This window comes from Sardina pilchardus, chromosome 7 (assembly GCF_963854185.1).
Source record: "Sardina pilchardus chromosome 7, fSarPil1.1, whole genome shotgun sequence".
In the NCBI taxonomy this organism is placed as follows: Eukaryota; Metazoa; Chordata; class Actinopteri; order Clupeiformes; family Clupeidae; genus Sardina; species Sardina pilchardus.
In genome coordinates this window covers 18,212,970-18,234,893 of record NC_085000.1, presented here as the reverse complement: position 1 = coordinate 18,234,893, position 21,924 = coordinate 18,212,970, and the positions used below count along the sequence as shown (strand labels likewise).

The window sequence follows — 21,924 nt, the reverse complement described above, 5'->3', positions numbered from 1 at the left end:
ACCACTTCACCATTAGGGCAAGGCTACATTATACATAATTCAGCATGTAGAACTTATTTGATGGAGACTTCCCATAGTGGCCAAAGCAACACGATGCTACATGATACAACAGCAATGAGTGATTGGCTAGAGACAGGTGCAAGACATGCTGTACCCAGAATGCATATCCCCGAGCTGGGCTTGATCCCTTAGTTCCAGTGAAAGGAACTGTGAATGCTTTGGCATTAGCCAAGAGATTTTGGACAATTCCATGCTCCCAACTCCCAAAGTTTGGGGATGGCCACTTCCTGTTCCAACATGACTGTGCATAAGTGCGCAAAACAGGGTCCATAAAGACAAGGATGACAGAGTTTGGTGAAGATGAACTTGACTGGCCTGCACAGAGTCCTGACGTCAAACCAATAGAACACCTTTGGGATGAAGAGAGGATCCTGACAGTCGCCTTGTCGAACATCAGTGTGTGACCTCACAAATGCGCTTCTAAAAGAATGGTAAAATCAGTCAAAAAGAGTCAATCAGAAGGTACACTGAACTGAAAAGGCATCTGACTTATACTTATCTATATTTTAACTGTTGTGATCAGTTGATTTCTACTAAGGATGTAAAGCACATTGACCTGCCCTGGTCTGAAATGTGTTATGTAAATAAAATGGCCTTATACCTTGCCTAATGAGGAGCATTTAGCTATATTAGTAGACACAATAATAGATTTTTTTTTAGTTTTTCTTAAAAAAGACACCATAATATAAACTTTTACCAAAATACCCTCTTTATTAAACTTTATATGGTTACTGATAGCAACAGACATAATCCCATATATATTGCAGCATAGAAATTAAGACATATATATACACCAAAGGTTCAATGCTTTGATGGATAAATTAGGCTAATATTGTGTACTTTCACTGCCACAATGTAAAAGATCAGAATGCACCATCTGACTCAATGATTTTCAGGAAGACCTCTCAAGCTTGGGCAACGTCACAAACATTTTATTGCCATTAAAAAAAATTAAATAAAAACCAGAAGCCGAATAATACTTCCAAATGCTGTAACAACCATGAAATGCTGGAAAGGTGAATGAGTTGAACAATGACGTGACAGATGGCTTTTACAGTCCAATGTTTTCACATTCAACAATGAAGAAAGTTGCTTTATGCTGCATGACCAGTAGCAGGATGTTTATCCTGAAGTACAGCACAACCAAAATATCAGTCACTAGTTTGATGTTGATCTACTTAATTTGAATGACCGAAAAGTGATATTAGCAACAGTAATAACACAATTCATTTCTCTGTGTTGATTGTTTCCTAAAGCACTAAAAAATTTGCAGTCCATATATAACTGTATTCCACTTTTCCGCACAAAACTAGACAAGACTGCTTTACTGTTTTCAATGTAGCTACAGACTTCGTCCTTTCAACTTCCAAATATCTCTGCTGATGGCGTTCAGTTGCTGCAACACGATTAGCGACATTTTGAATGCCTTCCAATGGATATCAGAGGGTAAGTGAAACTGGTCAACTCCTTTATCAAGCCATCCAAGAACCCAGGGATCAGTCTGTAGAGAACAGGTCTCCTGCTGAAGGCAGAGGAGCCAGACCTCCGGTGACATTCGGCAGCAGAGAAAGATCAGGCAGGCTCTGGATGTGAGACTTCAGCTCCTTCCGAACCTGAGTTACTCGGGCCAGTTTCTGCTTGTACTCCTGAAAAAAAACAAAGATGGAATACATTAAAGTACAAATTGAAAGTGGGTCTTGTGAATTTGCAGCACGTTTTCTATATGATGTTCACGTGCTGTCAAATTAGAGGGACACCGATTAGCATTCAGCTTTGCATCTTTAGAAAAACATTCATGTTTTTGAATGGCCATGCATCATTCCTTCAGTTTGCCCTGAGACGGGAGAAAATGGATTTCAATGTTGGACTTCCTGCTTAAAATTATGTAAGGGGCTAGGGGTTGGACCCACTCACATTACAGACATATTATAGATCAGTGGGCGGGACTTCACTGCCAGAAACTAAACCCAATATCTATCATCTTTCTTTTGAGCTAAGCTAACAGGCTAGGCTCGTGGTCTGTGGAGAAAGCTGATAATAAACTACGATGGCGGATGGTAATTTTGAAACTGATATGGCAAATGGGGATTCTGAAGATGTGGTGCGCCAATCCGATGCACATGATTACCTGTACGAGCTGTAATACAGCGCAAAATCAGCAAGGTCAGTTAGCCTAATGTTACTCAGAAGTTACCTCACAAATTAGTATTAGCGATACTAATGCTTGTTTAAAGGTCGGGTATTCTTAACCTGACTTTCGCCAGATCCTGTAGTTCGCTGTCTGCTTCACACAAGGATCTGGGACTTCTCGATAGGAGATGTATTTATGAAGGCGGGTCCTTGTAAAACATCCTCGCATGTGATTTGATAAACCACTTGCCTGTTATCTTGAATGACGTGCTAGGCTTCTTCAAGCTCTTGCCAAACCCGGTCGAAAGAAGAGTAAAAACATCCTTGCCACCAATAAATGTCTTCAAAACTATTCTCTGTTAATCTTTTAAAGAATGAATACTGGATAGGTTCGACAAAACGGTTGAAATAGCAGAATCAATGTCAGCACAAGACTCCTCGCTGCGTGCCGCCATTGTTATTTGAATCAAACACTCGCTTCGGCGCTCCTGATTGGTTGCTCATTTTTTGATCACTGGCAGGGGTTTGGATTGCCCTCGCGTCCAGACCCTTGTGTGGAGCTCAGCGAAACGCCTCTGGTGGAGCATGGCGGAACTACAAGGGTCTGGCGAGAGTCAGGCTAGGGTATTCTAGCCTATGCTATCAATTTGCAGGACATTTGACATGAAACCATGTCAAAATAATGCTAGGTTTTTTTTCCACAGAAACATTGAAATATGGCCACAAGACTGAGTGCAACATGAAATAATGATTGTTTTAATTTTGTTTATAACGTTATTAATGCTAAAATGTAACATTAATGAGTCCTTCTGTGTGCTTGTAGCTACTTCCTGGTGGGTGGCTTGGTTACGGCAGTGAACTCTGGGTATTGTTGGCTTTCATCCACATGAGCCAAAAATACATTTTCGGCTTTTTTCTCCCATCTCGGGGGGGAAAATGAGGGAATGATGCACGACCATTCAAAACAATGACTGGGTTTCTAACAATATAAAGCTTAATGCAAAGGGTGAAATGCTCTTTTAAGATGAAGATGTTTTCCAAAGTCGTTTGTGTTTTGTTTATTTCTGTTTTGTTGTTTTTGTCGTTTGCACCTGTCAGCCACCGTACTGAACCCTATTGAAAACTTCTGGAATGTGATCACCTGGAAGATGGATGGTCACAAGCCATGAAACAAGCTGAGCAACTTGAATTTTTGTGCCAAGAGTGGCATAAAGTCACCCAACAGTAAAGTGAAAGACTGGGGGAGTGGGTGCCAACTCAAGACGCATGAAAGCAGTGATTGACAATCAGGGTTAGTCCACCATATATTGATTTCTGAACTCTTCCTAAGGCTAAAGCATTAGTATTGTGTTCATTATCAATGAATACTAACTTGTTTTCGTTGCATTATTTGAGATCTGAAACACAGCACCTTTTTGTTATTTTGACCATTTGTCATTTTTTTGCAAATAGACGCACTTAATGACAATATTTTATTTAGAATTTAGGAGAAATGTTGTCAGTAGTTGATAGAGTAAAACAAAACTGCAATTTTACGCAAACACATACCTATGAATAGTAACATCAGATAAACTGATCATTTTGCAGTGATGAAGAGACCGCTGTACATTTTTCTGAGTGACATTCAAGAGCTAAATATGGCATGATTCACAAAGTTGTTGCAGATACTTGCCTCTAGTTTCTTTTCACGTTCAGTGAGGGCCTCCTTCTGGCTGTGAATGTACTCCGTGAGCATGCGAGCTAGCTGCCGTCTGTCCTCCAGTTCTGCCGCTAACCGTCCATTGTACTCTGCCAGTAGTAGACATGCCTCATCTACTGTCTTGGATAACCTATCTGCTGCCTCCTTATCTGAAAGAGTAACTGTGTAAGCAACAATTCAACAATCATCTACATCATTACAAGATTCCAGGCCCAGTAACTCACCAGTGATCTTCTCTAGTAGTGACACATCTTGGACCTCCTGTGGTAGAGAGGCAATCTTTTGCCTCACAGCAGCATCCCCAGAAGCAGCATTCTCCAAATCCTGGAGGGCTTTCACTAACTCCTCTGTCTGGAGAGGGACGAAAAGACGGAGTAGGGTGAGGTTTCATCTAAGCAGATTTTCATTACTGTTTAATAACTAACATGGTTTGATTGGGCTGAGCTTTTTTTGACTGAGCAGCAACATTTCAAAGAAATATACATTTTTTTCTTAGTTTCTGAACCCTACTTAACAGACACGTCACAAAATGTAGTAAATAATGCATTCATACCAGTTGTGGTCCACTGCCATCTGCATCCTTTGGAGAATAATGTGCTCTGTAGTCATCCTCCTCCTCTTCCTCCTCCTCCTGGATCTTTTGGAAGGCTCTTTTAGTGGCCTTTTTGTCCTCTGCAGACCACATAAACATGACTGACACATTCTTGATGAAAACCATTTCAGGAATGACCATATAACTTGACAAATTAGGTTCCACAGAGGTTATAACAGGTTAAATCAGTTAGGTTAAAATTCACAGGTTATTGTTGACAACCAACTAGCATGCACATACATTCTGGGCCTGTGTGATATGAGAAAATAGGGAAACAAAAATGTCCAAAAAGTAAACAAAGCAGTGTTTTCCAAATGGTAACACAATACAGCTACTTTTAATTATGACCGCTGCGGCCATATAGGGATCATATAAGGTCATATGTGGTAGGTCATATCGGGATCGTCATCAACTTCCCAGATTTTTGGTCAACGATTCTCTGGACACTGTAAGACCAGAGCACATGAAACTTGGTGGACATGTAGCCCCACTTATGTTTTCTTTTTTTCCCCCGCAAATGTGTCAGATTTATACATTTGCACCGGACTGAGCGGGGGTCATATTTTGTACCGTTATGCGGTACATCTAGCAAAGAATATGAATACCGTTATGCGGTACATCTAGACATTGCAAATAACACTGGAGTTGTCGGTCCTTGGCCCTTTGGTTGTGGAGGACAGAGAGAGGCTTTAGTCATCAAGAGGCAAACCACTAGTAATTGGGATTGCATCTCCATAGGGGAATAGGACGATTACAAGCAACATGAGATCAACAGTAGCTCAACGTCTCATGGCATCAACAGTTTAGGATGCATCACAAAAACTCGGGCCAAACATTCACCAACCAGCCTGCCGTTGGCTTGGTGTGTTCAAGGCTTTAATTAATTACCAGCTATCCCGGTGATCAAGGTCCATTCTGTGTTGCATTAATTGTAATAAAATGTTGTGTATCTATAAATCTGTTTCGTGGCGTGTGCCTCAGGTTTTACAGAGGGTTTGCTGTTTTGCCGTGGTCTGTTCTGCTGACTGATCTAATACTCAAGACATATGGTGTACATCATCTGCAGACCATATTGTGACGTTCAGGTGGATTTCATTGATTGATGAAACTGCTGAAATTGTTTTAATACTAAACATCAACCACATTTTACATGATGTAAAGGTCCCAACTTTAAACTCGAGAGAGTTCAAAATTGCTCTAAATGAGCTAAGCCCAATACAAAACATCTTCTGTAGATCAAAATAAGATTTTAATTTTAAGCAAAATTAAATTAACCAAATTAACCATAAGCCACTTGAAATTGATTACAATTGTGCTCTCTGAGTAGGCTGGGTGAACCCTGCCTGAACTTCCCGGGAATTTCAATTTCACGCGGCAGCTCAGGCTGGAAACCAGCAGATCTATTTTCGCTGTTTATTGCCAGAACATTTTGCTCCAATCAGAAACGGCCATACTCTAGTCCTGGCACGCTATTGGCCGGTGATGCGCCAAAAACTTAACATAAGAGACACTAAGTGCAGTAGAGACAAAGCACAGCCTCGCCTGACTAATGTTCAATCTTAAAAGATTGAGTTTAGTATGGTGAAAACCACACTACTTTCTGAGCACTTTTGAATGCATTTAAAGAATTTAGGGATAGTGATCCTGAAAGAACATAACAGCTTTGTTGTTGCTACCCATTTTGTAATTTGCCAAAGTAGTATCATATTGACCCCAAAGTAAGCCTGTCCAAGCATGCTTTGACATAACTTACAGGAGTATATTATGGCTTTTAGGCTGTACATCACAAAAATAAAATACAAACAAGCACATGAATACGTCAAGTTTATGTGCACAGAGCAAGCTGTATTGTTCTGTCCAAACATGTGTGGACAGGACATGACATCGGAGTATGGATTTTGGACTGCTGATGACCAAAATCACAAGCTCTTCGACTGAAATACAGACGTTTGTTTGTGAGCTACCTAAGTCTGTCACCATCTGCTTCAGTGAGCTGTTCAGAATGACCTGTAAATGTGATAGAATCCTGCAACTTGTTGAATAACTGCTGCTATTATCATTATATTACTATGTTATTTTTTTTTTTATCTTATTTGTCCATATATTTATACTAGAACTGTTATATTACTATGCTTACATTTTTTATTATCCATATTTACATACGTACATATTTATTTCTGGTCACTAGACTTTAACCTTGCACTGTTGGACTTTTTTGCACTACCAACTTGACACACTACACACCTCACACTGGAGATACCAATCCTCAGTACATTCATGCGCATCTTTATCTTAGTATTTAGTATTTTACTGTTCTTTTTAGTCATGTTGATTTGCTGTTGTTGTTGTTGACCATCCTGTTTCCATTGTAGTGTATGTTATGTGTGGTATCTTAAGCTGCTGGGACCTTGAACTTCCCCTTGGGGATCAATAAAGTATCTATTTATCTATCTATCTATCTAATACCAGCTCATTTACTGTATCTGGATCAAGTCTCCGCCCACAACTGAAGGACGAATGGTCACAAAATCACACATGCTACCAAAATGTCAAAGCAAAGCCATTGGGCAACATGCTTGTGTTTGTAAAGTAACAGGCACAATATGGTGCACTCCAGACAAGGTTCTTTCTATGTCGCTTTCAACAAAGGCATCTGCTAAATAGCAATAACCATGACCACAAAATTAACACATTTATATGTGGAAATCTGTGAAATTCTGCTTAGAGCATAGATAATGCAGAACTGTTGTCAAAAAATATGTACAAACACCTTAAACATTATTAAGTAAGGCCATTAAACAGATTGCATGAAATCAGAACAAAACGTCAGCTTTCATTAAGTAATCATTTTTATTTTGCTCTTCCATTGTTTTGTTCTGCCTCCATGAAGGCTGAAAAGTTTAAAATTGTAAATTGTAACTCCTGGCCATTCCACCAATCCTTACCTGCTGGTTTTTGCTTTGGGCTGTTTGAGTCCTCAATGGCCAGCTTTAACTGCTGGATGAAGTCAGCACGGTACAAGCTGCGTTCCTGCCAGATAGTTAGAAGCCTCTCCATGGGTCTTTTACAGCCGTCATCTGCCTCCCTGTTGACAGTTGGGAAGAATGAACAACATCTAAGGCTGTGCTTTATAAGTTCAGAATTCACATCTCAGCAACACAATTACAGCTGCTACACTATTGAAACCATAACATTTTCTGCCTGTTTCTATCATTTCAAATTTGAAAGAATTCAAGAAAATGGTCAGCCCAAATCTGGTCTTATTCTTATGTAGGAGAAAATGGACATGGTGTAATAAGCAATTACACAATCAAATTATAAAAATCAATTGTTATTAATTGTTAACATGTATTATTCTTTTCTTTTTATTTAATTCTTCCAGGATTTATTCAGCTTGACCCACTTCACATTAGCCTGGCAAGCCAAACTATACAGAAATGTATAGTCTGGGGTCTGACCATTCACAGAGCTGAAGCCTGTGGGTGGGATGGACAGTTGTCTTTCAAACTGCCTCTGCACGTAATAGGACAGCATTTGTGACCAATCGTAGCCGGTCGGCAAAATGGCAAATACATCCTTCTTTAAAACGAATGACTTGAGTGCTTCTTTCTGCTCAACCTTCAAAGAAAAGCCCAAGTCTAAAAGCCTTCAAACGAGCACGCTTCGTTAGCCTCATCTATCTTTCGTTTTTCTCTATGGTTGTGCAACACGGTCTCACACCCAACTCGTCGAACGAGGACGCATGGTCCAGCCCCCTGACGTCAATATCGGAAGCCGAAGGTGAGCTAAGGCGGGCTCAAGGACTCCGGACACAGATAGAGCGTTCTGATTGGACTGACTGACTTGGTGTCGAACGCAGGCTTGGCCTTAACGGTGCGACCCTAGACCATCCCGCTAGGCAAAACATATATTTTGACGCTAAGGTGCGTCTAGATTTCTAGGCTAACTTCACATAGAAATTTGGTTCAAATTTTGTCATCTAGTCACTTAATCGTGAATACCAGTATCATACTTTTTGAGATATCAATTCAAAAATACAAATAATTTCTCCCATGGACTTAACATGGGCCACTGTCACATCATAAGAAGCAATCAAGCACTTGATAAAGAGCCTTTTCCCACTCACCTTGCAACATGAGAGCAGGCATCTACAAGAACACCCTCAAAATCTCGAGTAAACTCAGGACCTTTCTTCTTACTGTTCTGGATCACATCATTTGCAAGGTAAAGAAATGTCAGCTTTCTGTTGCTTTTGGCTAGGGAAACAAACACAAAGAAAAAATAATTAATTAACAATGTTTATGAGCTCTGTAGCACCCTAAAAAAAACCAAGTTAGGTGTACCAGTGCAACCAATGCAAAAAGATAGTCTGGAGCCCTGTCTTGTCTCTCTCACGCATCACGTGCGAGCACACGCGCACACACACACACACACACACACACACACACACACACACACACACACACACACACACACACACACACACACACACACACACACACACACACACACACACACACACACACACACACACACACACACACACACACACACACACACACACACACGTTGCTAGGTTACCAGGGCAAATAGGCTCACCCCAGAAACTACATATTATTGGTTAGTAGCCTAATGGTAAATGCTGCAAGTTTAGACATCTACATAAAATACATATTTACTTTCATGTCAAGACTAGCATGAAACTTATTATTGTTGTGTATTGTTATCAAACTGTTGGCACCGGCACTTATAAACACTAAGTTTGGAGACAAATGTTGGAGTTGGAATAAATCCCTTTTTTCTTTGAGAAACAAAAGCCAATGCTTGATCATGGTACAGACACATCATTTTCATTATGCATTATTTGTTCGATCTATAAAGTGCCAGATTAATCGACTGCAAAAAGAATTGATAGCTGCAGCCCTACTCGGGTGTGTTTTGTTTGGTCCTTGATTAAAATATAATGCATTTGTTTTGGACAAAAGCTTTTGGTAAAAAATGTAAATATAAACACAAACTTTAAAAAATGTGACATCATGCACAATTACTACAATCAATGCCATAACAATATCTGTAGATGTGTTACATAAAAGGTTTCTAGCCAGTTGGATAATTTGCAACCTCAATATTCAAGAAATAGGCCCCAACTAAAGATGAACTGGCACGTGCCGCAGTTGCCATGCATGTCACATTTAATGGGCCTACAGTCAAGTCACATGGCTGAAAAACATTGATGACACTGAATTAATGATTAAGACCTGGGTTATTGGCAACCAAAAATAAATGTGAATGGAAAATGCCCTGGGGAAAAGGGAATATTCACACCCTGGTTTACACCTGTTTAAACAGACCAAGTGTCAACACCGACAACTAAATCCTAGTTATTACACTACTTAAGTTCTGTGACTTGGCAACATCATAGCCTACTCCACCACATATTGCATTATGAAAGTCTTAACAATTTGCATGTCATATTACAAACACACTTTATTTACCTTTCTTCATTTCTCTGTGCCATACTCGTACGATGAGAGAAGAATGCTTGCGATGGTGAATTATCCACAGTGACAGGGTCTGGACACTCTGTTGGGAGTTACTGAGCTCCGATAACTTCTTCTCCAAGGCAGATTCGGAAAATGATGACATGTCTAATGATTTAGCAGATCACCAGCACTAATCAGGCTGATGCAAAGTCCTTATAAAGAATGGGACTGCTCACAGTCGGCGCAGATTATAGAGGGGTAGCGTTAATGCAAGGTTAATACGGAGTTCATAAAGCTAGCTCTGCAACTTACCACTAACGAAATAGTTAACGTTTTGTTGCCGTTATCCTTTCCAGCAATGATCAGTTTCCAAAACTTCTCAGATTTGATTTGAGCCCCACACCACCTGGTCAACCTCGATTATGTGACGCAAGCACAATTTGTGCAAACGTTAAGTAACGTCACACTGTTTAATGTTTATGAGTAACCATTCACAACAAGTATTATAATAAACAATACCAAGAGTCTTGATTAACCACTCTTCTTTGCAGTTTAACGTTACTAAACGTAATGTCAGTGTTAAAGGTTAGTCACCAGTCACGTTCAATAACGTGCCAACTAGTGAGGAAGCTAACATTAGCTGCCAGGTTGCTAGTGTCCACAAGTTAACCGTTAACTAACTTCGCGGTCTTTGTGACCTAGGTCAGTTTCATCTAAAGGAGACGCGATAATTCCAGTAAATTTGCAATATTTCTACAATGCTTTTTCAAAAAACCCAGTGTAGTCCATTAATGTCTGCGGGTTAGCAACTCACAAACTGCTTGTAGGTAGCCAGCGACAATAAATTCAAATTTCAATATGGCCGCCATTCCCTTCTTTCTTTTTTTTTCAAAATAAAAGTCGGAACCTGTGAACTTCCGTCAGAGTAGGCTACTTAACATGGACATTCAGAATAAGACAATACCAGACAATATTGAGTTTGTTCTTAGTAAAATAGTTCATATATCCGCTTATATGTCACGCAGAATATTTTGAATTTTGGAAACGACTTCAACAGCATCTTATTAAGCCACTGCTACACTGAATCATCAGTATGTCACTGCCCCACACACAGCACTCCAGTACACCATACTCCCACCCCCTTTTTAACTGTCCCACCACCACTCCACCCAAGACTTCACACATGCTTGCCCTTACCAGGATTCCCCTGCCCCTCACACACACACACATAACGACCCCAAAATCAATTAATTAATTCTGACTTTTATTTTGAAAAAATACTAGACGATTTTCGGCCATGTTGAGGTGTTCGAGGCGCACTGAGCAAGCCAGTCCTCAGTCGTAACGTTATGGAGTTTTGTCATCATCAGACTTATCGTTAGACTACTATAATTAGTCCGATCAGTTTATATGGATTTTCAATCGAGTTAATTCTGGTAAGTTTGATGTTCATTTAATGGCTGAACTGCCATGTAGAACTTGAATGAAGTGTGTCTTCAACGCCACCACCACATGGCTTGCTGAACTCAGAGTTTTGGAGTTTGTGCTGTCATAAGTTGGCCAAATTCATGGTTGAGGAGTGAGAGAGTTTTCATCATTGGTGTCATGTCGTGGCACTGCTTTAGAAAGCACAGAAATAACACAATAAACACTAGCTTCTTGCAAAACTTTGGACACAGCATGAGCTCACGAGCCCGACGTCTTGTCATGGTACCATACACTCGCAAAAAATCCATTCCCTCCACGCTGCCTTACAGAAGCGTAAGTGCAGCCGAATAGTCGGTATAACTTCGGCGCAGAACGTAATAGTAATCTAATGTGGTAGGCCTACATTTCTGTATGCGAACGAGTAGTAAGGTTTACAATTCGACCGTACTAGGCAGCCATCTTGCCTGCCCTTTGACTCCGGATGTTTACATGTGACGCAGCCACTCACCTTACATTATGCCACAGTAGTGCATAGAGGGGTAAACAGTAGGGTAGGGGGAAGGGAGTTGAAATAGGACTGTTCAGTACCACACATAACTATCCATACATGTACACATTATAAAGCCACACACACACACACACACACACACACTTAACTTGAATTTAAAGCATAAATAAACCTATTCTTAACTTGCATTGATTAATTCAGACACATAATACTAACATAAGACATTACTTTATGCTCAAAATGGATTAAAAAAATATTAGCCTAATATTAATTTGCCAAATTCGTGACGTTTAAAGGAACTGTCACATTGCAATCCAAGCTGAAATACAGACGTTCAAAACATATTAATAGCATATGACGGAGGTGGCTTTTAGCTAGGATGACAGTGGGCTAAGTAAAATAGCAATGTTTGTTCATCAGAATCCTGGGATATGCCTGCTTGACAACGGGAGCGATAGAACTAACGACTGGTCTTTAAATTATAACCAGAAATAAACATAACGCAAGTGGCAACAGTGGAATAAGCAGGATAATGGACTCCACGGTGGTTGGTTCACATGCACTTACGAGGTTTAAACATTACAACCTCGATCGTGCATTTATTTATGTGAACCGACCACCATGTTGTCCATCCTTAGGTTTCTCCTTGTCTTGTGTATTGTCACACACCCCTATTAAGTAGAAATATGTCAGGGAAAATTACTTGTGAGAACATGGTGCTTTTTGTTCATTTTTAGATTGTTTGCTTTATCTTTTTCTCTTCGTAGATCTGAATCATCTATACAGCATTTCTCCTGAAGATGGCACAAATAGACAATCCCAAAGAGGCCTTTGCTTTCCTTCGCCCAAGCTGTGTGATTTTGACTCGAGAGCCTACAGTTGCAAATGTAGAGGTTTTAAACAACTGTCTGCATACCGTCAGTGATGGAGCCTTGCAGCAACTTCAGGATTATGTTCTCTTCCCACTACGTTTTGTCCTTAAAATTCCTGGACCTAAACAGGAGGGTCTTGTCCTCGCTGTGATGGACACGATGCATTATGTCTTGGAGAAGACTTCTGTGAGGAATTGGGAGTCACTTTACAGCATCTTCTCAGAGTTATGCATGTGTATTTCTTGCCCAAATGATCCAGGGATGGCAAGTTCAGCCTCAGAAGAATTGAAGTTATCGGTTTTAAAGTGTCTTGATGTACTCCTACATGCTGCCTATGGGGATGTGGTGTTTAGGCTGTATGAGCCTTCCATGCTGCCCACTCTTGGTGCAGCCATTTCCTTGATTTTGTCTCTGATTGGAGGGGAGCGGGCTCGTGAAGTACAGATAGCTGCACTGAATTGTCTACAGGCTTTCATTTTCCAGTGCGACTGTCTTCAAGATCATGTGATTCCGAACGTGGAGGAGAGATACGCACTTGGAAATGCACTGGCCTCATTTTTGCCGGGAGTCACACAGACATTGAGTCAGGTTATTTGTCACAATGTGGCGCGAGGCCATGTTGTTGTCATGAGGGCTCTTAGGGTACTGTACAAAATGTTGAGTGTTGTAATGGATGATGAACAGCTTCTCAACAAGGAAACAGTTAAAGTACTAATCCACAATGAAACGTTCAATGGACTGGCTATTGACAGAAGTGCTAATTGGACCAAGAATACATCTCAAAGACTTTCTGTGGCTTTACAGAAGATCATCTCTTGCACTTCAGCCCATCAGCATTGGAGAGTGAGGTTAGAATTGGTGAGCTTGTCTGAATGTCTCCTAACCAAGTGTTCAAAGTCCCTAGAAGAGTGCTCAGGATCCCTTATTGGGGCTTTAGTTGGGGCTGTCAATGATGACGATGCTTCTGTTAGGGAGAAATCCAGTACGGTCTTGAAAGATTTAAGTAGTCAAGCCACAAAATGCCAGGCCTTTACTGATATCCTTTCAGAAAACCTTCATGTTTTGTCATCTTCCTTGCCACAGCTAATGCGCACTTCAGATGATCACCGTAAGTTTTTTGTCCTTAGTATGTTTTTGGGTTATATGAAAGTCCTGGGGCCACAAGTGGAGGTTGTGTTGAATTCAGCTGTCCATCTGAAGCGCATTTCCAAAGCCATGATGCATGTTTTAGAAATGGATATGACAGATGTGAGGATGGTGGAAGAAAGAAGCTTGCCAATTTTGATTCCAGATGGGTCAAATGCACAGAGACAGAGTCACGTCTTAAAAACACACTTCCTTTACTTCACAGATGACAGGATATATTTAGTGCTCAGAGAAATCTGTCAGATGTTGGGTCATTATGGAAACCTCCACCTTCTTGTGGATCACTTCATGGACCTTTATCGAGAGTCCTCAGCATACAGGAAACAATCCATTTGGGTGCTAAATGAGGTCCTTGCAGGTGCTGCTGGTCTCGATGTGGAGGACGATCAGAGTCCAAGGCCTGCAAGCCACTTGGACTTGAAATCAGTTATATCTCTTGTGATTGAGGAGTACATAAGTGCAGACAACTGGCACTTGCCCACCAGTTATGAGCAATCTATACATTCAGACCAAGAAAACCATGCTCAGTCCCACTTATTAGCCATATCCAAAAATCCTAATGAGGTTTCCATGGCAACAGTCGGAGATGTGAAGCATCTGAACAGTAATATATGGCAGATATGCCTTCAGCTGGAAGGGATTGGAATTTTTTCCAGAGTACTTGGCCTTAACTTCCGTCCGTTGTTGATGATGGTTCTGTATTCTGTGCTGGAGAAGGTAGGGGACAAGTCTTCGCTTGTTAGCCAATCAGCGGTTTGCACCATGTTCGATATATGTCAAGCTTGTGGGTACGTCTCACCCAGTGAACTGATCAACAGTAATGCAGATTATCTTCTAAATGACATTTCACTTAACCTTGGGAGGCCTAGTTCCCAACCACATGCCCCGAGGGTATTTGCTGCCATGGTAACCCATTCAGATGATACCCTGTTACCTTTAGTAGTGGATGTTGTGCAAGATGTGTTGACGTCTCTGGACCTTAACCATGACCAGCGGGCTTCAGAGGTTTGTGAGGTACTCCACTCCGTCTTGAAGGCAATAGGTGAGTTAGGCATATTCACTATGGGGGTCAATGATTCAGTTTATGCAACTGAAAGGTTTGGATTTACTGGATGCCAGGTTTTGTATTTTATATTGTATTGTTTTTACCTCAGTGGCATTGGGATTCAGCAGCAAGAAGCAACCAAATTCACTGGAGACGAAGTCCGAGGATTTTTTGGATGCCAGAAAGTTTCTACTGGATTACAGTATACTGGTGAAGCAGGCTGAAGGGATCATAACCAGTCAGGAAGATGAAGATGACCAAGGTGAGTTGGTGTTTGTATAGCAGATTTACTAATAAAGTGTTTTTTCTATGGCAGTGCATTATTTACTGTGAGAAAATGTCATGGTACACCACTGTGATGTCTTTTAATACTATTTTTCTTAAGTAATGAAGGTGTGCAAGTGCACAGAAGTACCTTAAAGGAATGCTCTGGTGTAAGAACAACTTAGGGTCTATTTATGGTTGATAACAGGTTCAAACTTTTGAATAAAATGGCAAGTTTGTGCAATTTTTGCAAAATTACAGTTTTAAGCAAGATGGTTACTTGCATCAGCACCAAATGCTTTATAGTGTGTTGCAGCAGGCATATGCCCATGTCAAAATAAATAGCTATTTTCAAACCACAGACAAAGATCAAAACAGCCTTACATTTTGGTTGTAGTGTCCATGGGTACACTATAGATGAACCGAAGAATTGCAAACTTAAAACGATTAGAGAGGCTACAGGGTTTCTGAAGGCAACACACACGTCAATCATAAAATTGTGATGTGAACCGGAGCATAACATCTGTGTACCAATGTTGTATGTATGTACTGTACACTATATTGGCAAAAGTTTTGTGTCACTTGCCTTGACTCGAAGAAGTGGCCATAAAGACTTGATGACAGAGTTTGGTGGATAAACTTGACTGGCCTGCACAGATCCCTGACCTCTTAGAACACCTATGGGATGAATTAGAGCGGAGACTGAGAGCCAGTCTCCTCGTCCAACATCAGTGTGTGACCTCACAAATGTGTTTCTGGAAGAATGTGATGTCCCTTGAACACACTCCTAAACCTTGTGGAAAGCCTTTCCAGAAGAGTTGAATCTGTTATACAGTAGCTTCAAAGAGTGGACTGACATCATATTAAACCCTATGGATTAAGAATGGGAGGTCACTGAAATTCATATGCGAGTCAAGGCAGGTGACCCAATACTTTTGGCAATATAGTGTAGTGTGCCTAGTTCTGACACTGGGAAATGTTACAGACTATAATGTCATGTTTTGATGTGATTTACTTAAGTGGGAAAATGCTTTTTTTGTCCCATAGATTGTTATCCTGCCTCTTGATCTTACTGACCTGTGCCCTTCTCTGTCTCTATCAAGGCATTTCATCAGTAACTGAAGAAGACCATGCAGAAAGCATAGATCCAGATGGTGTCGGCATGGACACTGCCTTGCCCCCCCATATCACCATAGCCAAAGACGTGATGGAGCGCTGCATCCATCTTCTGTCCATGTCCAGCCCCAGACTCCGGCTCAAGGTACTGTGCATCATTGGCTATTACTCCAGTTACAGTAGCCACGTATACATGGACAGTTTTTTGTCATTCCGATTAAACTATTCCGATGGAAAATTTTGCGACGTCTGTTTACATGGGCTTCTTTCCATTCCGATCAGGTGCTTGTAAGCGCTTTAGAATCTTTGATCGGAATAGCCGTTGTTTGCTACTTTTCATTGGGAAGATATTACGGTCAATCCGAATGACCGTTTACATGAGGGTTCGTTCGGAATAGAAACAGGCTACACCACCTCTTCTATTCCGATTACAATTCTGATCGGATCAGGATTTTCATTCCGATTGAGGTGTTTATATGACGATTTTTATTCCGATTGAGCTGTTTTTCCGTTTTTAATCGGAATAGAAGTGTCGATGTAAACGTGGCTAGTGTTGGATAATGTTCCATAAGGGCCCTTGGCACATTCATCCTTGTTCCTCCAGGTTGGAACATTCTATCCGTTCTCCACTACTCATTCTGATCACACTCAAAGCAGCATTTACCTTTCAATATGATGGTGGGCTCATGAAAAGGTTAAGGGTTAAAGGTTAACCAGAAGAGGATTTAAGTAATTTCCGTATTAATGTCTGTTTTAATTGTGTTTGGCAGGTCCTGCACATGCTGAAGCTGTGTGTAAATGTGATGTGTGAATTTAAGGACCACTTGTTTCCCATGGTCCATTGCTGCTGGCCAGTACTACAGCAGCGTCTCAATGATGAAGATCCTTTCATCATACCCCAAGCATTTAAGGTATCCCAGTCTCTGGCCTGCACCCATCTGACCCGTTTGGGAGATCCAGTCTGCCTTGCCTGGTTTTCAATAGCATGTTAACTCAAACCCGACCTGAAAATAATTAATGATATGTAGCATGATTGCTTTCATGGAGTAATAATAATAATAATAATAATACATTTTATTTGTATTGCACTTCATATTATGGACAATCTCAAAGTCCAACACAAATATGATGCAAATGAAAAACAGATAAAAACAGATAAAAATAAATAAAAAAGAATGCAATTTAAAATAGTGTCACGACCCGGCTCGAAGGCCATGACAAAGATGAGAAACGCAGTATGATATTGCAAAATAATAAGTAATTTATTGTACTGAAGATAACATAAAGTAACCGAACGTAAACAAAACCGTAGAGTGTGGAAGTCAGTAACGTCAGTCGTGTTGAGTAAATGCAGGGATGCGTGATCAGTGAAGTGAAGCGTGTTGCATGTAAAAACGCAAGCGGGAGGATAATGAAAAGCTCCCACGGGGGACCGGGGAAAAGCCATTTTAAAGGATGGGGGAACACCGGGCCCGGGTGTCTCCAATTCTGCCGATGGTCTGCCACGCCTACAGGAAACACAAAGCACACGACAGGGCAAGCGCAGACAAGGCCAGCAGACCATCACAATAGATTATATACATATATATATATATATATATATATATATATACATATGCATACACACACATATACGTATATACACACACACAAACACACACATACAAAACATACACACACACACACACATCAACAAAATACATTTAACAAAAAGCTTTTTTAAACAGATAGGTTTTCAATGTTTTTTTTTTTTTAAGTTTTCAATGTCTGTGGGGCCCTCATGTGGTCAGGGAGGGCATTCCACAGCCTGGGAGCAGCAGCAGAGAAAGCTCTATCACCCATCCTGTGGAGCTTGGTTCTGGGGATTTGGAGGGTGTTAATGTTTGTTGACTGCAGGGGGCGTGAGGAGGTCTGGGGGGTGAGGAGTTCCTGTAGGTAGAGGGGAGCATGTCCATATATATGCACTGGTGGGTGAGGAGTGAGATCTTATATTCTATTCTGAAATGAACCGGGAGCCAGTGAAGACTTTTCAGAATGGGGGTGATATGTTCATGCTTGCGCACTCTCATCAGGATCCTGGCAGCACTGTTCTGGATGTATTGAAGTCTCTGGATGCTCTTGCCAGAGATCCCAATGAGGAGTGCATTGCAATAGTCCAGACCGGAGTAGCTATGATAATGGTTCCTCAGAGGTGTAAAAAATCCTCAATATGTGTCCATAACCAATTTGAACGTTAACAATGTGAGTGCATCGGAAGGCGAACCCCTGTTTAAATGTACCATGAGCCGGTCGATGGCTCGATTTTAAAATGACTAATCGGTTTCTGGTAATCAAAGCTGGAACAGAAGACTATCTGTTATTGTTGATGTGACAAACTCCTTTCACAACGTGTGCTAGTAGCCTCCTAATTTATGAAAGGCAATCCAGACATCCTTTTCCTTTTAGCACTCGAAATGTATCAAAGGTTTCAGCTACACCTCATGGTTTTAGATTATTTTGACTGGTTCCGCAGCTAAGTAGTAACTTCTGTGGTTGACCCATGCATGCATTTGATTAATTCTGTAATGTGTTGGTTCCTCAGCTTCTTTGTACTATGGGAGAAGTATGTACTGATTTCTTGAAGAAGAGAGCATCGAAAACAGTGATACCAAAAATAGCCGCCTACCTATCAAAGCAAGCACAGACTACTGCTAAGGCTGGACCTAATTACACTCAAAGTGTCAATTACAAGCTCCAGTTGGCTTACCTCCAGGGACTTGGCCCTTTGTGTGTCTCCCTAGATCTTGGTATGTCTGCAATCACATTTTTTTACCTCTTAATCGCTTATCGCCTCCTATCCATATCTGTCATGATTTTTGCCACTCTTCTGGAGGTACTCTTTTCTAGATTATATGATGTTCTTATGTACTGTATGTTTCTTTATTTTCTTATTATCTATATAGATGAATCGGATGTAGAAATGGTGTCAGAAGCCTGCTTACCATACCTCAGTGTTCAACAGCCACCCAAACTGCAAGAATCCTGTTGTAGGTAAGTTTATGCACCTTTGGGTGCACACGATTTCGGTTTGGTATTACTCTTATTTAAAGTATAGCATGGGGTTCTTTTCTGTATAGTCATCCTTAGAAACATTGCCGCTGCTGCCACCACATGCATTGACGCGGTACTTCAGAGTTGATGAACTCTGGTGATATGCAAATCCCTTGCTGCAGACATTGCAGAGGACTTTATTTTAACAACACTTTATTTTTTATCAACACCATCAGGCTGTTTTTTAAAAGTAAATGTTCCAATCAATGATCTAGGGATCACATTGTCTTCTCTCTCCTTCATTTTATAGTCTAATGGTTACCGACTAGAACAGCTCCGGGTCAAAGATCATACAGAATCGATTAATCTGCATTATTTTCTTTAATCAGTTATTTTTTTTCAAATTAAGTTAATTAATCTAAATTAATCAGTTATTTTGACAGTCCTAATTATTATTATTATTATTATTATTATTATATAGTAATTCCCCAAAAAGTGACTTTCTTATCTTTACCAAGAGTGCAGCCCCCCAAATGTTTTGGGTAGGAAGGGGGGGGGGGGGCATAGCCTATTCAAATCTAGCTGTCTTCAACAATGTGTAATAAGCAATGTCACTATGATTGATTAAATATAGCACTACAAACTATCCTCAGAAAGAAAAAAAAGACATGGAAGTAGAGTATTTCAAGAGGAAAAGAGAAGTATATGACATCAGTACGTGATTTGTACTTATAAGTGGGTATAATAAAGGAGTATATCAACAAACAACACTCTTGCATAATGATGATAATGACCATGAAAATTATGGCACCCACAAGGTCTCATTTCAACAAATCCAGCCCACTGCCTATGTAATGAGTTTCACACCCTCTACAATGCAAGTACCAGTACAGTATGTACAATGTAGAGGGTGTTGTAATATGTCCGTAAAGTGAAACTGATAGGAAGTGGAAATGTCATTTTCATGTCTTTATGCAATGTTGATCAATTGCCAGTTGACTCAACCATGTGTTTACATAATGATTAACCTTAATGATTGCTTTCTGTTTCAGTGTGTTCCAATGTTTGATCAACAAGGACCCAGATGTCATTTGGTTTACGCTTTGTGAGCAGTTTTGCCCATATGCATACCAGCCACTCCATAGAGACTTAATGCCGGTTAAACTTTGTGGAATGGGTCGGCAGGACAATGAATATACACACAATATAGTGAAATTACTGACAGACTACAGTAAACATTAGAACCAACCAGAATTGTGTGTTGGATTGTACAATTGTATTTCTGTAAATAGTATATCTGTTAAGGTAAGATGTGGTTTTGTGAAATTAAATGTTAAATCAGTAACTCTTAAAAACATTAAAAATGCCCACTCATCTTATGGCAAATAAATAAAAAACTTGCACCATTATTTTGTATTATTACTATTTTAACAATCTAGGCACATAGTCTGAAGCACCAGTGCTTATAAACATTTACGGCGTGTCTGAATTCACTATTGTCACTACATTTCGGTGTTTAACTCCTTTACACTGACTTTCATAATCTTCGTTACTATATTCTATTTCACCCAGCCTACAAAAATCCCTGACAGCTCTTAAAAATACAATAAAACAAGATATAGCATGTATATGGCCCTATCAATGACCAATCACACTGCAAATATCATAGTGCATAGCAGTATCTCTATGCACTTTAATTGCTCAAAAAGAATCAAACGTTGTTAAATAGATCAACCTATAGCCTACTAAATTATATATAAAGCTTTATTGCAGACACAGGTCCATATCACAGTACACATACATAATAAATAGTATTACGTATGCACTGTGGGCTATTATTAGGCCTCTGTCATTTGTATAAATTAGACTGAAATACAGTGTGCTGCGTGGAAAATGATTCCTTCTACTAAATAAATGTGTAGATACGTTTCTTAAAGTGCTGTTTTATCACTGTAGAAATTTTAAATGTGATAATGATGTATGTCAGTTGGCATACTAGGGTACCAGCACTCTATCCCTCCACTTCAAGCACTGAATGAGACGTATATTTCAGTAGTCTGGACAGTGTTTATTAGATAGATAGTATTCCTTTATTACAAGAAGGGGTAAAAACTTAAGCCATAGATAGAGGAAACTGAAACCACAAGATGAAGGTACTGGGTCATAAAATAACAAGCTGAAGGTCATAGAGTAACAAGCTGAAGTAAGGCCACAGGTAACTGGGCAACAGTGAGAGTAATTACCGTAATTTCCTGACTATTAGCCGCGGCTTATACATTGATTTTGCAAAATTTATTCCGCTATGAGGTTAATACAGGGGAGCAGTTAATATGGAGTTAATATGGTTTTGTTTCTTTTAACTTGCATAAAACACTGTCCTGCGGCTTATACACAATGTGACTTATATGTTGGAAATTACTGTACCTGGAGAAGTGAGGTAGGGGGATTCAGCACAGCAAATGCGACAATATCTGGAATTGTATCAGAAGCACAGAAATACACAAAAACGTTTCATGTAGTCCCATTGTTGAAAGTGTTATTTAACTTAACG

The 21,924-nt window shown here is 40.2% G+C and overlaps 2 protein-coding genes across 3 annotated transcripts; one reads left to right on the top strand and one right to left on the bottom strand.

Moving 5' to 3' along the window:
• Positions 1 to 746: 746 nt before the first annotated feature.
• Positions 747 to 10,816, bottom strand: rprd1b (regulation of nuclear pre-mRNA domain containing 1B). Its single transcript, XM_062541029.1, has 7 exons — positions 9,977 to 10,816; positions 8,608 to 8,737; positions 7,427 to 7,566; positions 4,443 to 4,561; positions 4,114 to 4,240; positions 3,863 to 4,038; positions 747 to 1,706 (listed from the first exon to the last, which is right to left on the bottom strand). Exons 1-7 carry the CDS (start codon positions 10,125 to 10,127, stop codon positions 1,557 to 1,559), a joined length of 993 nt encoding a protein of 330 aa, XP_062397013.1. The 5' UTR covers positions 10,128 to 10,816; the 3' UTR covers positions 747 to 1,556.
• Positions 10,817 to 11,262: 446 nt separating this feature from the next.
• On the top strand, positions 11,263 to 20,782 carry tti1 (TELO2 interacting protein 1). Of its 2 annotated transcripts, none has more exons than XM_062541028.1 (8): positions 11,263 to 11,400; positions 12,668 to 14,960; positions 15,073 to 15,225; positions 16,343 to 16,488; positions 17,114 to 17,254; positions 18,925 to 19,129; positions 19,286 to 19,373; positions 20,426 to 20,782. In XM_062541028.1, exons 2-8 carry the CDS (start codon positions 12,701 to 12,703, stop codon positions 20,613 to 20,615), a joined length of 3,183 nt encoding a protein of 1,060 aa, XP_062397012.1. In that variant the 5' UTR covers positions 11,263 to 11,400; positions 12,668 to 12,700; the 3' UTR covers positions 20,616 to 20,782. The 2 variants fall into 2 exon arrangements, with proteins under 2 accessions (XP_062397012.1, XP_062397011.1); XM_062541027.1 differs by having other exon boundaries at positions 16,331 to 16,488.
• The last annotated feature ends 1,142 nt before the right edge of the window (positions 20,783 to 21,924 follow it).